This window comes from Vanellus vanellus (genome assembly GCF_965231255.1).
Source record: "Vanellus vanellus genome assembly, chromosome: Z".
Taxonomy (NCBI): domain Eukaryota; kingdom Metazoa; phylum Chordata; class Aves; order Charadriiformes; family Charadriidae; genus Vanellus; species Vanellus vanellus.
In genome coordinates, this window is record NC_138908.1 from 59,069,046 (window position 1) to 59,087,907 (window position 18,862).

Genomic DNA, 18,862 nt, shown 5'->3' on the forward strand with positions numbered 1-18,862 from the left:
GTCCATTCTTTTTATCAGTGGAAGCAGAGGGTACTGTGGAAGAAGAATCCTACCCTCATTCAGCCCAGCTTTCTTCTTCTTCTTCTTCTTCGTCATCATCATCATCATCATCATCATCATCATCATCATCATCATCATCATCATCATCATCATCATCATCATCATCGCTGCTGTTGTTGTTGACCCTGAGCAGGATTTAGGTACGGTTGCAATACAAGCCATTAAATTCTTCACTAATGTAGCGCTTGACATGTGGTAGCACATGATGGCATCTTTCTTGACCTTAACCTGTTGAAATGGCCTCCTTGACAACCTTTTTAGCAGTTCCAGCCTCAAGGTTACATTAGCTTATATAGGAATTTCAGTGGGATTAAGCAAGAAGGAGGGCAACTGGAGCGCTACAAGAAAAAGTTTTAGCACGAGACCTATTTATTAAGACACTGAGATCACAGAATCATAGCATCATAGAATGGTCTAGGTTAGGAAGGACCTTACGATCATCTAGTTCCAACCCCCCTGCCATAGGCAGGGACACGTCCCACTAGATCAGGTTGCTCAAAGCTCTATCCAGCCTGTCCTTGAGCACTTCCAGGGCTGGGGCCTCCACAACTTCCCTGGGCAGTATGTTACAGTACCTCACCACCCTCATAATAAAAAAACTCTTTCCTAATATCCATTCTAAATCTACCCTCTTCCAGTTTGAAGCCATTAGCCCAATCCTATCACTACATGCCCCTGTAAAAAGTCACTCTCCAGCCTTCTTGTAGGCCCCCTTCAGATATTGGAAAGCTGCTATAAGGTCTCCCAGAGTGTTCTCTTCTCCAGGCTGAACAACCCCAACCCTCTCAGCCTGTCTTCAACAGAGAGGTGCTTCAGCCCTCTGATCATCTTTGTGGCCTTTTTCTGGAGTTGCTCTAACAGGTCCATGTCCTTCTTATGTTGAGGGCTCCAGAGCTGGACACGATATTCCAGGCAGGGTCTCACCAGAGTGGAGTAGAGGGGCAGAATCAGCTCCCTTGACCTGCTGGCCACACTTCTTCTGATGTAGCCCAGGATGTGGTTGGCCATCTGGGCTGCAATTGCACATTAGTGGTTGATGTTGAGCTTCTCATCAACAAACACCTCCAAGTCTTTCTCCTCAAGGCTGCCCTCAATCCATTCACCACACAGCCTGTATTTGTGCAGAGGATTGCCCTGGCCCACATGCAGGACCTTGCACTTGGCCTTATTGAACTTCGTGAGGTTGACATGAGCCCACCTCTCAAGTCTGTCCAGGTCCTCTGGATGGCATCCCTCCCCTCCAGCGTGTTGACTGCTCCACACAGCTTGGTGTCATTGGCAAACTCACTGAGGGTGCACTCCATTCCAACATCCATGTCACCAACAAAGATGTTAAACAGCACCAGTTTAAATGAAATTATGTCAAACAGCACCGGTGCTGCATAGGTGCAGTGACTGCGTGGCTGTCTTTGCTGGCCCTCCATGCCAGCCCTGGGAGGAGCGAAGCTCAGCTGTGGGGACACACTGATGCTGACCTCCTGGAAACCTCTGTCTCTGCAATTTCCCTTGGCGAAATTGCTGGTCTAGCAACCAGAGCTTCAGAAATGTGCTTGGCTTGACTTCTCCACCGAGCAGTGAGAGCTCAGTGCTCCCCTTGAAAGGGCAGTGACTGCAGATAAGCTGGCACCTGCGGTGCTGCCTTGAGCTTTGCAACCACAGGCACTGATGGCAAGGGAGCAGGGGAGTCCTGGGGACCCCCGACATGCCGCTCTTCTCCTCACCGGCCAGAGCTCACATGCAAAGCAGACCCCAAATCCACCCCTGGACAAGCTGCCGGGGCCACGCCGAAATGGGGATGGGTGGAGCCATCCCGCTTGGCTATGACGTCATCCGGCTATGGCGCCATACATCTGTGACGTCATCCGACCCACGCGAGGCGGCGCGTGACAGCGGGGGGGGGGAGCGCCGTGGGGCGGCGGGGCCGCGCTGCGAGCGGGCTGACACTAGGTGGGGCCATCGGCTTAGAAGGATGGAGCCCGACGGCAGGTGGGGCTGGGGGTGTCCAGGGTCGTACAGGCGCTTCCTCTCTGGTTCCTGTCTCACGTGAACGACCACTCCGTAGCTCCTAGAAATCCGCCCAGTATTTGGCTGGAAGACCGCCAGAGTGCCTTATTCTATGTGAAGACTAGGTCATGCCTTGGATGTCCAGGTCACGTTGGGCAAGACAGTGTTTACTTTAGCCATATGTTTGTATAAGACATGTTACAGTCGTTTGTGACTGACTCTTTCTCCTCTAAGCTCGGCTCAGGGATGCATTCAAAGACAGTTGCAATTCCAGACGTTTGGAAGGGAAAAATATAACCCATTTCCCAAGGAGCTCTCAAATATCATGTACACAGAGTTTGCATTTTCGCCTGAACTTTTACTTCGCCAATTGAAGGAGGAGGAGGGAGGCCTGGGCTGAAGGACTGGAGTTCTTCAGCATCAGTGATTTTTTTGGGGTGCTGGTGAAACAAAAAAGCAATTGAAGTTCCTTTGGGGAGCAATTTTAACTGGTTGCAGATGAATTAAAACCAGGTCACAGTAACTCGGTGTTGGCCTGTGCTTTCAGGCCTCGGAAAGTATGTAAAAAACTGGAAAAGCAGTGCTATGAAGGAGGTGAGGAGTCAGAGTACAGCCACTACGAGCAGGATGGCGGTGATCGTATTGCCTCTCAGCACACCCACAACCACAGTTATTTCTCCTATTGCCAGACCAACGTGACAGCAGAAAAAGTGAAAATCTGCTAAAACGGCAGCCAGCAGTAACGGCCAAATCAGGAAATAGGTGAATGCCAGACAATAATTCAACAAGCAGGATGTTTGCTTGAGATTTTGGATGTTAAATATATATCAATCACCTGGGGAATTAGTCATAGCTTTCCATATCCATACATCACGCAAGTCTGCTAAAACCTCATGTGGTGGACTTCCTGGGGGCGGGGAGGGAGGAGTGAGCGCAGGCAGGTGGTGAGACCAGTCCCTCTCACCTCCTGACTTCTGCTACAGATCCCTCTGCTCCCTTTTCCAGGCAAGAGCAATGGGCACGTTGACTCTGATAGTGCAGCCTTGGACCTGGGAAAGGACTGCTCCCCAGAAGTCATCGAAGGTCAGAAATTACCCCCTCCCTCACTCCTCGCTTGTTTCAAAGTTCTGCAAAGCAACCCCAAATCCAGCCCAATCCCCGCTCGCCCACAAAGACTGCAGTGATGACGGATGCCTGTTCTGTGCCCACCCAGCATAGGTGAGAATAGCAGAAAGAGGTACGGGTAAGTAAGACAAACAAATCCCCTCCTCCCTTTGGACCCTCAGAAGTGTTATCACCTATGTTTTGAAGTATTTATGTTTTCAACAAAAATTCAAAATAAATTAACTTCTTCTCCCCACCATCCCTCTGTCCCTCAGTATGAATTATTTGGCAATGGAGCTAAAAGAAGCAAAATACACGTGTCCAAATGTTCCTCTTGTTTCTACCTCTGCAGACTCTTCGAAAAAAAGAAATTACAGAGGAAAGAGCAAGGAAGAAAATTTGTAACTTACACGTAGCTAACCGTAAGTGTACTAGTAACTAAGCTACATAGTTTAAAATGTAATAGATAGCTGTGAGTTGGGCCAAATCTATAAAGGGTGTTAAAGTTTCCTGGAAAGAGTTTTACATTAAGTATGGAGCCATGAATAATTTTCTGTAGCTTAGGAACTGTTCTTCTTGAGAAAGCGTTTCTTTTCAATATGTATAATATGTAGCTGTACTGGATATTAAGCATTGCCCTTATTTTACTGGAGAACGAGGCATGATGAAGGTGAGAACTGTTCCCAGGGAAGACGCTAGCTGTGCTGTGTGAACATCCTGGAGCACCCTCCAGGAGCCTGCTTCTAGTAAGTGAGACAAGAGATTAACATGCAGAGGCAGCAGAACAGGAACCTCAATTTTTACTTCAGGTAATTTTTACTCCCTCAGGTATAAGGGCCCATCAGTATTGCTTCTGCATCCTTTGTCACCTCAGTCATGTAGCCCTTACAAATGTTAAAAACATCTAGATTTGACAAGTACCAAGGAAGTACATCTCTGTATTTCTGTGTATTTCAGTGTCTCTTTTATATTTCTCTGTATATGTTGAGTTTTATCTCAGTCTTTCTGGTTTATATTCACAGTGGCAAGAGAAACCTGAGCAATGTGCAGCAAGGCAGGGGGACCAGGCTCCAAAGAAAGATGTTTCTGAAAGGGGATTTGAGCTTCACCGCATGCAACAAAGCAGGAAAGTAACTTCTTCCATTGGTTACCACAAGTGCCTTCATAATCACAATCACATTGCTGCCACACGACTCATTCTCACACTGCCTTTCTCCTGCAACACACACCCGCTCCCGAGGGGGCTGCAGCCCCCACGCTGAGATGTGTAGTGCTGGGAGAAGTCCCAGTGCATGCTCACCTTCCCTGGAGAGATCAGGAGACCAGCTCCTCCTGAGCCTGCAGTCCTCCCTTCCTGAGCTGCCCATGTGGGGCTGTGGGGGCTTAGAAGAAAGAATAGACTTCTGTGTGTTAAGTTCTGCTTCCTCGCTTTCCTTCAACCTTTTGCTGACTCATGTGTTCACTCCTTTAGGGAAAAGAAGGTCAATTAGTATCATTTTACCCCAGGTTTCTGGTTTAACCTGGTTGTAGCAGAGGAGAAAGTTGGAATGTATGAAGTCTATAGGCTCAGAAATATGACAGATGGGAAGAAGGCAAGCAGTGTTTGAGTCAGGTCTTGCACCTTTTAGCCATTGTATGACAGTGGCTGACTCAAGATCATCTCAGGATTATCCTGACCTTAGCTTTTCAGGGGAACTCTCCTGCTGAAGGCAGGCACTGTTCACCTATTGGAAAGTTATAGCCTCTCTCTGTCTGGGAGAGAAAAAAATAGAAAAAAAAAATATACTACATGCTCTGCTAAATACCATGCTCTGCTCTGATATTTGCAGAGCACTTAAGTTTTTTTAAGAATTTTCAGGTAATAACCATTAAATCATTGTAGCAGTTTTTATCTTATGGAGCAGGAAAAAGAGACACCTGAAATTTAAACTGGCCAATGTGATCTTCTGCAGGTTAGTGGGCAGAGCAAGGATGTCACCTTGCAATGGTTCCTGCTATCCATCCCTCAGCTTAATCTCCTGCACAGCTTACAAATACAAAAAATAGCAAACCACGCTCCCAAAGATGCTGTAAATATTTTCTTTCTCTTGCAGCTTCAGGAGAGCCTGGTCTCTGGCAGCAGACCTCCTTAAAATGCATCTCCCTCTGTAGATGCCAAATCTTTCTGTGTATGTGATGTTCTGTACCCATCTTATACAGGATCTGCTTCCTGGTAGTGCTTTAAGGGTTTGGTCCTCCACTTAAGGTCAGGATTCATCCTGTGTTGCAGGCGTGCTGGGCGTATAGCTGTGGCTATGGCTCTTGAGCACTGCCGTTACTGTGGAAGTTAATGGAACTAGTCTCTAGTGAGGGACACAACTCTTAACCGAGTTTCCACATAGCCTGCAGGGAGTTGCTGAGTCATGGACCACATCTGCCTGTGACAGTGCAGAATGCTGCAGGGAGCGCATTAACGAAACACCACTCAGGGAGAAAAGACTTGTCTTTGTTATCTTCCAGTGGCAGACTAGTGCGAGAATGTTAAAATACTGTATTAAGTCTGTTGTTATAGGGAAGGGAGAAGAATGATGCTTCAGAGTTATATGTCCACTAAAATTGAAGTTTGGATAGTGTGCATTCAGAAATAATTTTATTTTCCAGTAATGACAATATGCAATATCACGTAAGAAATGAAATTGAAGAATTGATCTTATTCTTCAAATACAGGATAGCTTCAATATTAAAATTAACATATAAATTTAGCATCAATCTTATTTCCCCACTCACGTCCGCTGAGTAAATGCACATAAAGAATGAATCACTGAAACAGTATACTGAGAGAATCAAAGTCATTTTTCAAAGGTGTCAGCACAAATGTGAGGTGAGCCTGTTCACCAAGCATCCAACAAATGTTGTAGGGGTGGCCCTTCGGGCCCATAAGGAGGACAAGTCCAAGACCCCCAGGGGGAGCAGCACAACCACCAGCAAAGGCAAGGCAGGGAGGAATTTGGGGGAGAACAGACTCATTGCACTGTGCTTATCCTGTACCCTGACTCTTCCCCAGTCTGCAGGTATGTGAGCCGCTGGAGAACATAAGCATCACATTAGGGGTGTCCACAGCACTCCTCTGATGGAGAAATTATTGTTATTGTTTACGTCACCGTTTGCCTTATCCACCTTGTCACAGCTAGAGGTTAAGGAGAAGAGATTAAGCAACGTGCCTCTGGGGCAGCAGCCAGCCTCTGTGGAGCGCACGGCTCTGGTCTCTGATGGGTCTGCACCACTGCTGATGACAAGCAGAGCTGTGGGCAGACAGCTTCCCGTGGCATTGCCCCTTGGTTTTATGTGCCCCCACAGAGAGTTGACAGTGAGACCACTTGCCTGACAGGAGATAAAGTAGCTCCAGGGCACCCCGGAGAGGAACCCGGGGCAGCTGCTCAACCAGGACCAGGAACTGTGCAGAGGGCAAGGGATGAACCTCTCTTGCTTGAATAAAGCTGCTCTAGCACCCACAAAAAAAAAAAAAAAAAAAAAAAAAGGCGGGGGGAGACTCCTTGCTTTCTGAGCTTCAGCAGAGACCTCGCCAGGCTCAAGCCATCTTTCCTGACGCTTAAATTCATTTTTTCCACTAGGGGTTTCTGAGCATCAATGCCTCCAGCTTTACCCCTCCTCACCTACACGTTCTTCTGCCTTCCACAGCGTGAAGGACTTGCTCCAACATGGAAATACCCTTTTTTACCACAAGATGGAGCTGGAAAACGCAGGGTTTGGGTGCCGTACCCGAAGCCCTTTCCCGGGACCCGAGAGCCGTGGGAAAGGATGCTGCACCGCCGCGGGCGCCCTGCGCGCTCCGGGCTGCTGCCAGCTGCGGTGACACAGCTGTCACCGACCCCGGCAAAAGCACGATCTGAGCCAGAATGGGGACCACCAGCTCTGGGGTGGCCACCAAGGGCCCCGGCTAGACGGGGCACCCAGGGCTCCTGCAGAAAAAGGGCTTCCTCACCCCGCGGTTGCCCACGCCACGAGGGTGAGAGTGGGCGGGCGACTCCAAACAGCACGGCGAGGGTCACAGGAACTGGTCCCAGCACTGTGCAGGCAGAGAAGGGTCCTGCCAACGCACCAAGGTGTCCTGCCAATGCGCCAAGGTATCCTTCTTTGCTGTGTGGTGGTCAGAAGTCAAAAATTGTATTTGCCTGTAGTGCCAGCCCGGAAAATTCAACTGGGTGAATAAAGTAATTTCTCAAAGATATCATTGCAGGCCAATCCATATTATTTGTAAAATTAATCTTCCAGACAGCCAAAATATTTTGTGGTCAAACAAAAATTGTTGTTCAACATCAAAATTTGCATTTTTGATTTTGAACACGTTTAGATTTATTTTATTAAAAAAAAAAAAAGACAGAAAATTGTGAATTGAGTCAAAAGATATTTTATAATACCAGACAAGGATTATTTTAACTTGTTTACTTTTTCAGAAAACAGTTTCTCAAAAGAGATCTAATTAAAAATCATGGTGCCGAACTGCATTTTTCACCACAAGTATTTAGAGTGATAATAGTTCACTCCAGTTTAGTGAAGGGTCATGTTTCTTTGAAAAATGCGTCCCAACTCCAAGATGCCAAGAGTCTGTTCTCTGAAAACCCACAGGCTGTAGTGTTTAAGGTCACTACGAGCTGCTGCAGGCACCACTGTCTGGTCTTTCTGATGGAGATTATTTGTCCTCTGTAGCAAACAAATGAACAAACAAACAAACAAAACTCATTAATTCAATGTACAGGGATGCCTATACAAAGGTTTCTGTTGGAGGGAAACCTGCTTGGTGTGTGAGCTCAAAACCAGAGCTCCTGAACATATCTGCTCTTACCTAGACTTTGACACTTAATTTGTCCATGACGTCGGAGCACAGCATTTCACTACCTCATCCCTTTCTGTTTGCAAGATCAAGCCTACTTTACCTATTACTTTTCTCTCTGGAGTGGCTGGAAGATGAATTTGTTTACAAGTGCCATGTGAGTGCAAGCAAATCTGTCAGTACAAATCTGTAATTCTGCATTTATGAAAATTCCAGACGTTTTCACATTTACATTTCCATAAGGGAAGCAATTTATTTTCTTTCCTCCCTCCCCCTGCCTTTATGTCTTTGCTCTGTAGCACTACCAAAAAATTGCTTTTCTGAACAGGTTGGAAAATTATGCAAGAAAAGGTATTTTTCTGTTCATTTATCCCCTAAGGAAAATAAAATTATTTATTTTATTCTCCTTTTTGTGTGTGTTCGGTAATCTTATGATATGCAAGATTCACTGGGTGCACAAACCTTACGAAATATGAAATGCCAAATGAGAAGATAGGCATTCCTATCAGCAATGATACCAGATAACACGCCTGACATATATTACATTTTTAAAGCCCATCTGCTTTAGAGTCCAACTTCAGGGCAACCTCAATTGTTTTTGAGGTGTGGGACTAATCCGTACACCTGACAGGTCTGACAGCCGTTTCATCTGCATTCAGAGGTGTGTTTTGGAAAAGCCAGCTGTCAAGCAGATGCAGTCACTTGCGAATGGTTGAAAAAAATAGCACTAAAACCTTAACAAACTTCTAAGTGGACAATTAATTTAGTGGCATTCCTCATCAGAAGTAATTGCTAATGTTACTCTGACACACGTAAGATATGCAGTGTAATCAATGCATGCAAACATGCAATAAATTGTTCAAACCATTACTTTTCTAGATTTAGGGAAGTTGCCATTTGTCTAAACATTATTTTAAAGAAATGCCTGCTATTACATCCTATCTCCTTTTTTCTACTTCTACAGTATAGGAAAAAAGACGCTACTGAAGCATCAGTAGAGCCTTTTCTTTCTGCTTGCTGTGATTGTAGCAAGCTCTGCTTTACTCAGCTGAGCTTGGAAGTGTCTGCAGTACATACTCAAGAGACCTTAGCTTCCCTGATGACAACATTTGCCTAATCTCAGTTGCAAGCTACAAGGCAGGGAAGCAGAACCTGAACTTGGAAAAAGAGGCTTCCCTTGACTGCAGTTGCTGGAGCTGGACATTTTAACCCCGACTGAGGATTAATCAGCTCTCTATCTTCAGAAATGTTATTTGCCCAGTATAAATGACATAAACCAAGATCATCATCTTAGTTTATTTTTCTAGAGTCCTTAGCATGCTACATTAACCTGACAATGTTTAATCTTGTGTTCATTTCACAATACACTTCATGCAATTCACAGCTGTAATTGGTTTTACACTGACATTACACGTTTCAACCTAGCCATAGGAAAAGAATAACTCTAAATATTATTTCTCTGAAAAGTGTCCAAGCTCAAGCAGCACAGAAGCAGCTCATGCTAGTTTCATGTGCATATTTCTTTCTTCTGCCTTTTCTTTCACTGCAAGGATGATCACTGGCATAAGATTGTAAGGTCCTTGTTTTAGTCCATTTGCAATTGAACTACGTTTGTTTGATTTCTTACGTCCTGAGGAGTTCTCTCTTATAAAACAGCATTCAAGTATTCTAGTTTAACATCCCCATTTTTTTCTGAGTTAAGGAACAAAGTAGACCTTGGGCTTCTGTTTCTGTTACGAGTCTTCCAGAGTCCCATAACTGATAGCCATAAAGTCATCCTTTGTAACACACACTCAGCACTAAAGCCAGAGTATTGCTATTTGGCATTATTCAGTGAAGTGCAAGAAATTAAATAAGTTATGTCTTTATTGCTACACCAAGCAAAGTCACTTTTTAATACAATTGCAAGGGTTTCATAGAGTACGTGTCCCTCCTCTTAGAGCCCAGTAGTTCAGCTGCACTGCAAGTATCACTTAGCTATCACATGTTGAATGTCAGTCTAAGAAGATGTGTTGAGTATTCTTGAGTCTGAAGAATCAGACCTTTCATCATACTCATCTTCTGTGTAAATTGGTTGCTTAGACACAATAGGACACCCGTCATCAGGGATTGAGATCCTAGGATCTTCTGACGAGCGGGAAGGAAGGACAGGCGAGCTTCGGAAAACGCTGGCTGAGTTGCTAGAGAAAGGACTGACATATTGGGACCGCAGCTGGTATTGCTGCTGCAGCGTCATGGTGTTCCACAGGGTGACATCGTTGGGCAGGAATGGGCTGGACTGGTTTCTTGCCAAAGTGTTCCTCAACATCAGTGGGTAGCGTGGTGGCTGAGGGAAAGGGTGCTGTAAAGGTACGGCCAGAGGATTTGGCACGACATTACTGGAATCAGCAGAGAACCTCAGTGTGTCAGGAACCCTAAATGCTGAGCCCACAGACCACTTGGAAGAGGAAATAGGGTACGAACTTAGCGTGTGTTCAAAAATGTGCCCATTGGAGGGCAAAACAAGACCATCAGATTCCGCAGAAGTTCTCTCCCCACTGGCCACTGAAGACCGACTGGACAGGAGAACCTCTACAGCACTCACCAGATCACCGCCGCACCCCTTCAGGATCAACTCCAGCACAGTTGGCTTTTGGTTAGGGAAGATCTTCTTCAAGACTTCAAGTGGAGGTCTGTTGGCTTTCAAACTGAAAGGTAAAGAGACTGTCCCGGAAGGACCTTCTATCAGGAGGTGGTTCTGCTCTGGGTGGTACTTGGGGCTGTCTGGACGGCTCTCTGTGCTCCCACCATTTTTCTGAACTGCATAACCGACCTCATCCACTGAAACAATTTCAGGGCTTTCAGGGGTGAAGCAACTTTTGGCTTTAGTCATGTCTGGGGAACTCCTTTGGTCTGTGTCTTTGTCACTGTAGGTCTCAGCGTTGTCTGCTCCACTGGCATCACCCAACCGTTCCTCGTTCATGTCTGCAAAGAGAAGGCAGAGAAGTTAATGAAAAACTGAGGTCAAAAGCTTTTACAGACTTTTGAGGATACAGTCTTCTTCAAGTGAACAGAGCAGGAACCTAGGAGGAAAAAAAAAGCATTATTCACAGAGATCCTGCTAAAGTTAATGTCTGTTTGCAGCATCTCATGAGAACAAAACTGCAAAAGAGTAATGTGACCTGGTCTAGGCATTTTATGCTGCCTTATAGATATCTGTCTCATTCTCCCATGTAAAAGAAAAGAAGCAGTGATCATTTTTCTGCTGCGTCAAATATGCTACATCAATCCTTCCTCACTGGTTACAAGGCAGCAACACACCACCCGAGTAAGAGCTTTCTCAGAGGAACTTCAGCACTTCCACATCATAATTCCTCACTAGCACCATCTCACTGACTGTGAGCTGACGATATCCAGAGGGCACTTGGGAGATCAAAATGCCCTCTGCAAGTCCAACAGTGTTGCTGGAACCACTCTATCATGGCTACTGGCTAAAGGTTAGAGAAATCTTCAAATAAATCAGTGTATTCTAGTTCTAGCCCAGCAAGAATCACAGGCTCTTCCTCCAATCCCTGGAGCACAGCTGATGCCTTGGCTCATTAGAGCACAGAGTCTAGAAAAATCTGGTTTGGAGAGGACCTCTGGAAGGCATCTGGTCCAACATCCTGTTCAAAGCAGGGCTAACCTAAAATATAGACCAGGTTGCTCACGTCCCTGCTCAGCTGAGTTTTAAATAATTCCAATGATGGAGACTCCACAACCCCTCTTGGCACTTGTTCCAGGTACTTTGCTTTTTGTGTGCTAAACTAAGAAGGGCAAAAGCTGACTACAGGGCTGAAAACAAGTCCTTTGACCACACCATCTCTAGATGGACACTCAAAAATGGGGGTACCCCAAGTCTCTGGTTACTTTGGTAACACCTGGCAAGAGTATGGAAACCTTTGAAATAAGACTGCTTGTCAGAAAGAAGTGAAGAAGAAGAAAGATTGACAGCTTTCACAATTTATGCACAAGGGGGGCAATGCATTTGCTTGAGATTGTTTCACAGTTATCTACCAAGGGCGTTGTTATGCTGGCCTCTCTCATACAGCACCATGATGTTCTCCCCGGGAAGCATCAGTCTCTGGGGACAGGCTTGTTGTCCAAGCTGCGGCTGACAGAGCCTTCTGTAACTGCACAGGGCAGTGCTTTTGAACATACATATGTCAAAGACTACCTGTAGAAACCAATGCAACTATTTTCTTGGTTTCCCAAGCTCCTGGTGATCAGCCCAACTAGCTGAAGAAACTACAAGAGCAAAGGCTCCCAAAATGTGCTGATGACTGTGCCTGCCCAATCAAGATGGAACAAGTTGAAGGCATGCAAGCGCCTGAGCCTCACCACAGACAGTCCTGCCTCCCTCTCAGCCCAGGAATGGGGAGGGCATTTCCCCACACAAGCAGGCTAAGTTTAGTGTTGAACAGATCAGCTCAAGACAAACTCTATTAGTGCAATTTACCCACCTTGAGAAAGGAGGCAGGGTCTGAGCTAGCCTGTGCTGAACAAGAACCACTACGCTCTCTAGAATGGGAGCTATAAATAAATACGAGGCCCTGGCAGAGCACAGCCTGTCACTGTGGCAAAGGGAGGTCCTCCTGTTAAGGATGGCTTTGCCAGGCAGAAGTGATGGGCCATCCTACAGAGCTGTGGGACGCTGCAGCCAAAACTAGCATGGGATTGGAGCATGGGAGTGGAGCTGAGCAATACAGGTGTGCTTCTGAAGATCTTGCCATTCTCTTTTAGCGGGATGAGCTGTTTTGGGTACCTATTTTTATATTGGTTACGCTCTCTGTCCAGTGCAAAAGGAAAGGCAATAACTCTTCATGTAGGTATCTTACAAGGAAGGCAATGTATGTAATGCTCTTCGTTATACACTCAGTGCATCAGTCTTGCCTTAGCAGCCAAAGCAGAACGTAGGAAATGTTTGCTGGTAGCAAACTGGGAACGTGTATCCTTTTGAGGAGGTGGCAAAACCTCCGAATAGCTCATCCATTATTTGAAAAAAAAAAAAAAAAAGCGTGAGGCTCACAATGCCTTTCCCTCCTAATCCCTTTGCATGTTCATAATGATGCATTTATTGCAGAGGACAACATGTTAAGAATAATTCACATCTGAGTGAATGGGCAATTTATACATCGAGCATATACAGGGCAGTCTGAGGACAGCTAATTACCTCTGTCCCTGTTTTACCAGAGATAAGAGAGGCGTTTAAAAGAGACGATGGTCCTAATTTCCACATAAATAGATTGCACTGTCTTACCCAATATTACAAAATGGACCACATGCAGGTAGAGTGTATTTCAGAACTACTGCGCTTTTCCAGCGTATCTCTGTAGGCTGATAACAAGTACCACTGGGGAGCAAATATATGCCAAAAGGAAAAAAAAAAAAAATCAGATTAGATCTCCCTAATACACTCCCTGATCCTTACAGATTATTATTTTCAGGGTATTTCAGGTTTGTTTAGTTTTCAGTCCCCTTAAAAGCATCCTTGTGAGGCTGGGCTGAAAATTTTCTTCATGTTCTGAAAACTCACCCCGCTGAAGTTTGCATCTTTATCATGACGAGCAACCTGCAGAGATCCCGACCCTTAGCCTTGCACGGGGACAGCCTCCTCGTACAGCACAGATCACAGCGGTGCGTCTCATCAGACCGCTCGGCTCATGGGGTCGGACCCGTAAAACGAGATTTCGGCGATTTAAATCAAACCCTGCTTTTAACACAGCTATCCTCCCCTTGGTAAACACTGAGTTTGGATGCTATTATTATTGTTATTGCTGTTATTGTTGTTATTATCTGCCTTTTTGAGAGCCCTTGTGGGTGCCGGGAGATGTCTCTCAGTGTGCCCCAGCCCCGGGCGGCGGCGGTGTCACCACGGCCCCGGTGCCCCACACCGGGGGCTCCGGGCGCTGCCGGCTTACCGGACGTGTTCCCCGGGGTTTCCAGCCTGGCAGGTCGTGTTCCGACTATGCTTTTTTTTTTTTTTTCCTCCTCTGAACATCACTTCCCCACCGGGTTCACGGCGCGGGGAGGGCCAGGCAGAAAGCGCGCTGCGGGGACTGTCCCCACCTCTTCGTGGCAATGGCCAAGATCGGGTTTTTCGTTGGTTTAAAAAAGGCACAAAACAGAAATCGTTAAATAAACGAAAATTTGGGAAGATAGATACATTATAAATGTCCTTATGCGGACACCGAATTGTAGGAATATTGCACGCATGTACTAATCCCAAATACCTATATTTTCAAGTACAAAAACATTCTTTTTGTGTTCAGAATATACACCCCTCTGCTCTTAGCTAAAGGTGTTTTTTGCACCACTCGTAAGCTTCACATGAGGATGTTCTAGGCTTTAAGAAAGAAATCTCGTCCTCAGACAGTTTTTATGACATTTTTTATTTGGGTGTTGTGTTTTGACGTGGATGTTTTCCCCCACACCTTCTATTTCAAATTGCCTGCATTCAAGTATTCACTTTGCCGCCCCTGAAGAAACTAGGGAAATTGTTTTCTTACTGATACAAACAATGGGGCGTATTCATCACATAATATGCACGCAGAGACAGATACATATCCAGATCTACAGAGGTGCAGTGCAAATACAGATACGCATGAAACAAAGTACAGCTGGAGAACCGTGCATGCACTCACGGTAAAATCTACATCAATAAATAAAGCTGCTACGAATTTGGACCAATGTATACCCGAATTTTTCCTTGCCTATTTATACATTAAAGATCGTGAGTCAAATATTATTAAAGGGGCCAAATAAAAGTAAAACGGGTGAGAGAGAGAAGCTGTTCTCCTCAAGTTAATAACTCGTCTGGAAAACTTGGTCTAATACTTTGGAACCAAATTTACTTCCTTGATATTCCCACCGCTGACTCTCTGTTAAAACAGCTTGCACTTCGATTGTTAGGACAGCTCTTTCTGCAGTATAGCTTTTCTTGGATCCCCAAAACATCTGCTATTTTCCCTATTTCTATTATTAGAATGGACTGATACCAGAACTAGCATAAAGCCTCGTAAAACTAAGGTCGTGTAAAACTTACAGAGGTTTTTGTGGTGAGGTTTGGTTTTTAGGGGGGGTTGTTGGTTTTTTTTTTTGGGGGGGGTGGTTGGTTGGTTGGTTTTGTTGGTGGTTGGGTTTTGTTTGGTTTTTGTTTGGTGGGTTTTGTGTTTTGTTTTGGTTGTTTTTTTTTTTTTTTTTTTTTTCCTTACTGCTTGCATGTGATTTTAAATTACTTTCACTCCTGACTTTCTTCCCTATCTTCAAAGGTCTAAGGTGCTTTGTAGGAGACTAGTCCGTGTTCCCAAACTAACACAGAGACTGCTGTGTTGCATTAAGAAGCTGGCTTGGAAATTACGGAAGACTCAATATAGCGTTATATTAACTGTTTGCAAGCCTTGATAACTAATACTAAGACAGAGAAATGTAACACGTGCTCATGATGGAGATGAAAGTTCATGAGCACAGTATGAGGAGGAGGAATTTTTCCGGGTTACCGCAGGCAGTCGCAACAGGGGTAGTTTCTCGGCGCGTTATTTGCACAGAACAGAACTTTGCAACTGTCCCACCGAAATGACCAGTTCTGGCAGAAATAAAAACAAACGGACCTGATTCTACCGTGTATCGGGAAACACTCCCTCCGTACTGAAAAATACCTTCCAGGACATTCATGTTCTGGGGGAGAATTAGAAACAGGGCGGGCTGGGGGAGCAAATAATTACATTCTCCGTTCAGACGACGGTTTTAATACAGGTAGCGGGAAGAGGGGCAAGAGAAAGAGAAAGCCGCTCTGTTCAGAGGACTCAGGATGGTTGGAAATAAGACAAGTTATCTGGTTAAACGGTGTCTGACGGCAGCTGACTGGCGGACCCCCCGAGGAGATAGTTTTCCGCTTTGCTCTCACACATTCCCATGTTCACAAAAAAGCGGGGGCGAAAAATAAAAAAATTAAAAAATCCTCTGTAACAATCGGAGACCGGGGACCGCGAGGGTGAGGTCTGTGCAATCGGGGCTGCTTCCCGGCACCTCCAGTCCCGGTCCCGGGGTGCAACGACACCCCACCCCCACCCCCATCCCGGCCTCACCGCAGGCGGGGGCGGGGGTCGGCGCGGCGCCGCGGGCCTTGATTTATGAAGATCTCCTCCGTTCTTCCCCCCCCACCCCCCGTAAAGCTGTTCGCAAAAAGTGCTGACTGGCTGGCAAGGAAGAATTTCTCATCAATACACTTTGATTGTATTTTGCAAACAAAATGCCTGTTGCTTGGTAACATTTCACTTGAGCCTGACCTTCCCCAAAAGTTATTGCTATCAGATTCGATTTACACTGTCCTCCCGTGATTACTGTAATCTTTTAAGCTGGGAAGTTCATATATCAGAGGGGGAAGAAAAGTTGGGCGTGCAAGTCAATACCGCTCTTATCCGCCAGATTTATATCCTGCTGGCGAAGTTTATTTGTTTCACTTTCTGGAAGGAGTCAAGGCGGCTTTTTTTTTTCCCTCCTACTTTTGCCCGGCCTTCCTCTCCCCCATCACACACACACACCACTTCCACGCGGTCCCTGCCCCGGACAAGCGCCGCCGAGGTGCGGGGGGAGGAAAGGCTCCGCGCGGCCGGGAAGCTGCGGCCAGGGGGAAATTTGGGGGGCGGACGACAAAGCCGCGGCCCCGCAGAACGGCCGGCGGAACAGGGCGGGGATGCGGGGGACACGGGGAGGGACAGCGGGCGGGCGGTGCCGAGGACAGGCCAAGGGGAAGAGGGTTCCAGACCACCGGCAACCTGCCCACACCGACGGACCCGGCCGTGCCGCCGCCTCGGGCCCGGCGTTGTGCCTTCCCCAGGGCGGGAGGAGCAGAGCCCCGTGCCGGGGCCCCGACGGACGCCCCTCGGGCCGGGCCAGCTCCACGCCTTCGGAGAGAGACCGCCTGGTCCCGCTCCCGCACATGGCCCCGCGGGCTCCGGCCGCCCGGCAGAGAGCTGTAAAGAGCCGATCCGCGCGGGAACCCCGGGATTTGCCATTCCCCGCCCCGGGGCACCGGGTAAAATTTCGCCGCAGTCGCCGCTTGTCAGCGGAGCGGGCTGCCGGGCGTCCCCGTCGGGTAAGGCAGTCGGCTCCCGCTCAGGTGCGGGGCGGGGAAGGGGACGGCGGCATCAGAGCGTTAGCTTTGCGTCCAGAAATGCGTGTTACCGGTAGGTCGCCCTTACAAGGTGCCGGTTGCGGGTCAGCATCCTCGACCTGCCGAAAGCCGGCCCAGAGGCGGCCCGGCGGGAACCCGAAACAACCGGGTCGCCTCGCTCTTCCCCTGCTGCCCCCCCCCGGCGCCTTGCTCCTCAGAAATCCTCCGGCTCCCGGAGCCGCTTTTGCCCCGAAGTTCCCCGTCGAGGTTTTGCCCTGGACCAGGTCCCGCAGCCCTATGGCCTCCCTGGGTGCGGGAAGCCGGGGAGCGGCTCCAGCCGGCATAGCGGCAGCGGGACGTGCGGGTGCGATCCACGCGAGATGCGGCCGCTTCCCGGCCGGCGTGGGGGAACGGGCCCAGAAGCAGCACGTCGGGGGGCCGGTTGGCAGCGACTGCGTTTGCCGGTCCCCTCCGCTGCTCTGGGCGGCTGCCAGCCCGGATGAGGAGCGGGCCGGGCACTTCGCGGCTCCCCGCTTTTTAAAAGCGACCAAGCTCACCCGCCTTCCCCTTCCCACGGCGCCCGTCCCGTCGGGAGGAAGGGAAATCCATCGCCTTCCATCCCCCGACACCCGCCCGTCGAGGTCCCGGCCCGGGCGCTGCCCTCCCTTCTCCCCCTCCCCGGGGACACCCTCCGCGCATCCCCGCCTCTCCTCCCGGCCCCGCGGCGCCCGGTCCGGCCTCACCTGCTTTGGGGAGCGTCCCCGGCAGCGCGGGGGGCGGCTCGGTGGCCCAGCGCAGGGCGGCGGCGGCGGCCAGCTCGGCGGGGGCCCGCGGCGGTGCGGCGCAAGGCGGCGGCCCCGGCTGGGGTGCGGGGGGCTCGGCGCTGCCCGGCGGCCCCGGGAGGGCGCGCAGGGAGTCCGGGAGGAGGCTCTCCAGGCTCTCGTTGGCCTGCTGCCGGCGCAGCGCCACCTGCGCGGCCATCACCCGCTGCCGCTCGATGATGAGGATGCACTTCTCGCAGGTGCAGTCCTTGAAGCGGCAGTAGCGCTTGTGGCCCTTCAGCCAGGACAGCACGCCGTGGTTGCGGCACCGGGCGCACTTGGGCGTCCGCTGCAGCGGAGCCCGCGGCGGCTGCGACACCGGGCCGCCCATGTAGAGGTACGGGGAGCCGTAGCCGTTCATGCCCGCGGGAGGAGCCCGGCCGGCTGCGGGGCGGAGAAGGGGGCAGCGGGGGCGGGAGGAGGCCGGGGCGGCGGAGGAGAGGAGAGGAGAGGAAGGCGGGAGGCTCTGCCCGTGGGCTCTGCGGGGGGCACGGCCCCGGCACCAGACCGGCGGGGGTAGCCGCCGCCCGCCGCGGTGGCACCGGCGGGCAGAGCACTGCCGCCGGCCGGAGCGACACTGCCGCCGGCCGCGCCGCCCCGCCGAGCCCAGCGCCCCTCCGCCCGCCCCCGCCCCCCGCCCGCCCCCCTCCGCCACCCACCGTCCCCGCCGCCGCCGGGGGGGATGGAGAGAGAGAAGGAGGGAGGGGGGGAGGGAGGAGGGAAGTAAGTTGGGGGGGGTCCTTCTGCCTCGCCGTCGGGGGTGGCGGGACTGCCCGCGCCGTACCGAGGGGGGCCCGTTCCCCAGCGGGCCGGGACCGGGGCTGATGCCACCCGCCCACCCACGCCCCCCGCACTGCTTACCCCGCGAAAGCGTCCGGGGCTCGGTGCGAGCGGGCTGTGGGAGGTCTC

At 49.4% G+C, this 18,862-nt stretch overlaps 1 protein-coding gene across 1 annotated transcript; it reads right to left on the bottom strand.

Annotated features, from left to right (window-relative positions):
• Nucleotides 1–9,998: 9,998 nt before the first annotated feature.
• On the bottom strand, nt 9,999–18,314 carry DMRT3 (doublesex and mab-3 related transcription factor 3; the record flags this gene model as incomplete). Its single annotated transcript, XM_082497051.1, has 2 exons — nt 9,999–10,963; nt 17,876–18,314. 2 exons carry the CDS (start codon nt 18,312–18,314, stop codon nt 9,999–10,001), a joined length of 1,404 nt encoding a protein of 467 aa, XP_082353177.1.
• Between the last annotated feature and the right edge of the window lie 548 nt (nt 18,315–18,862).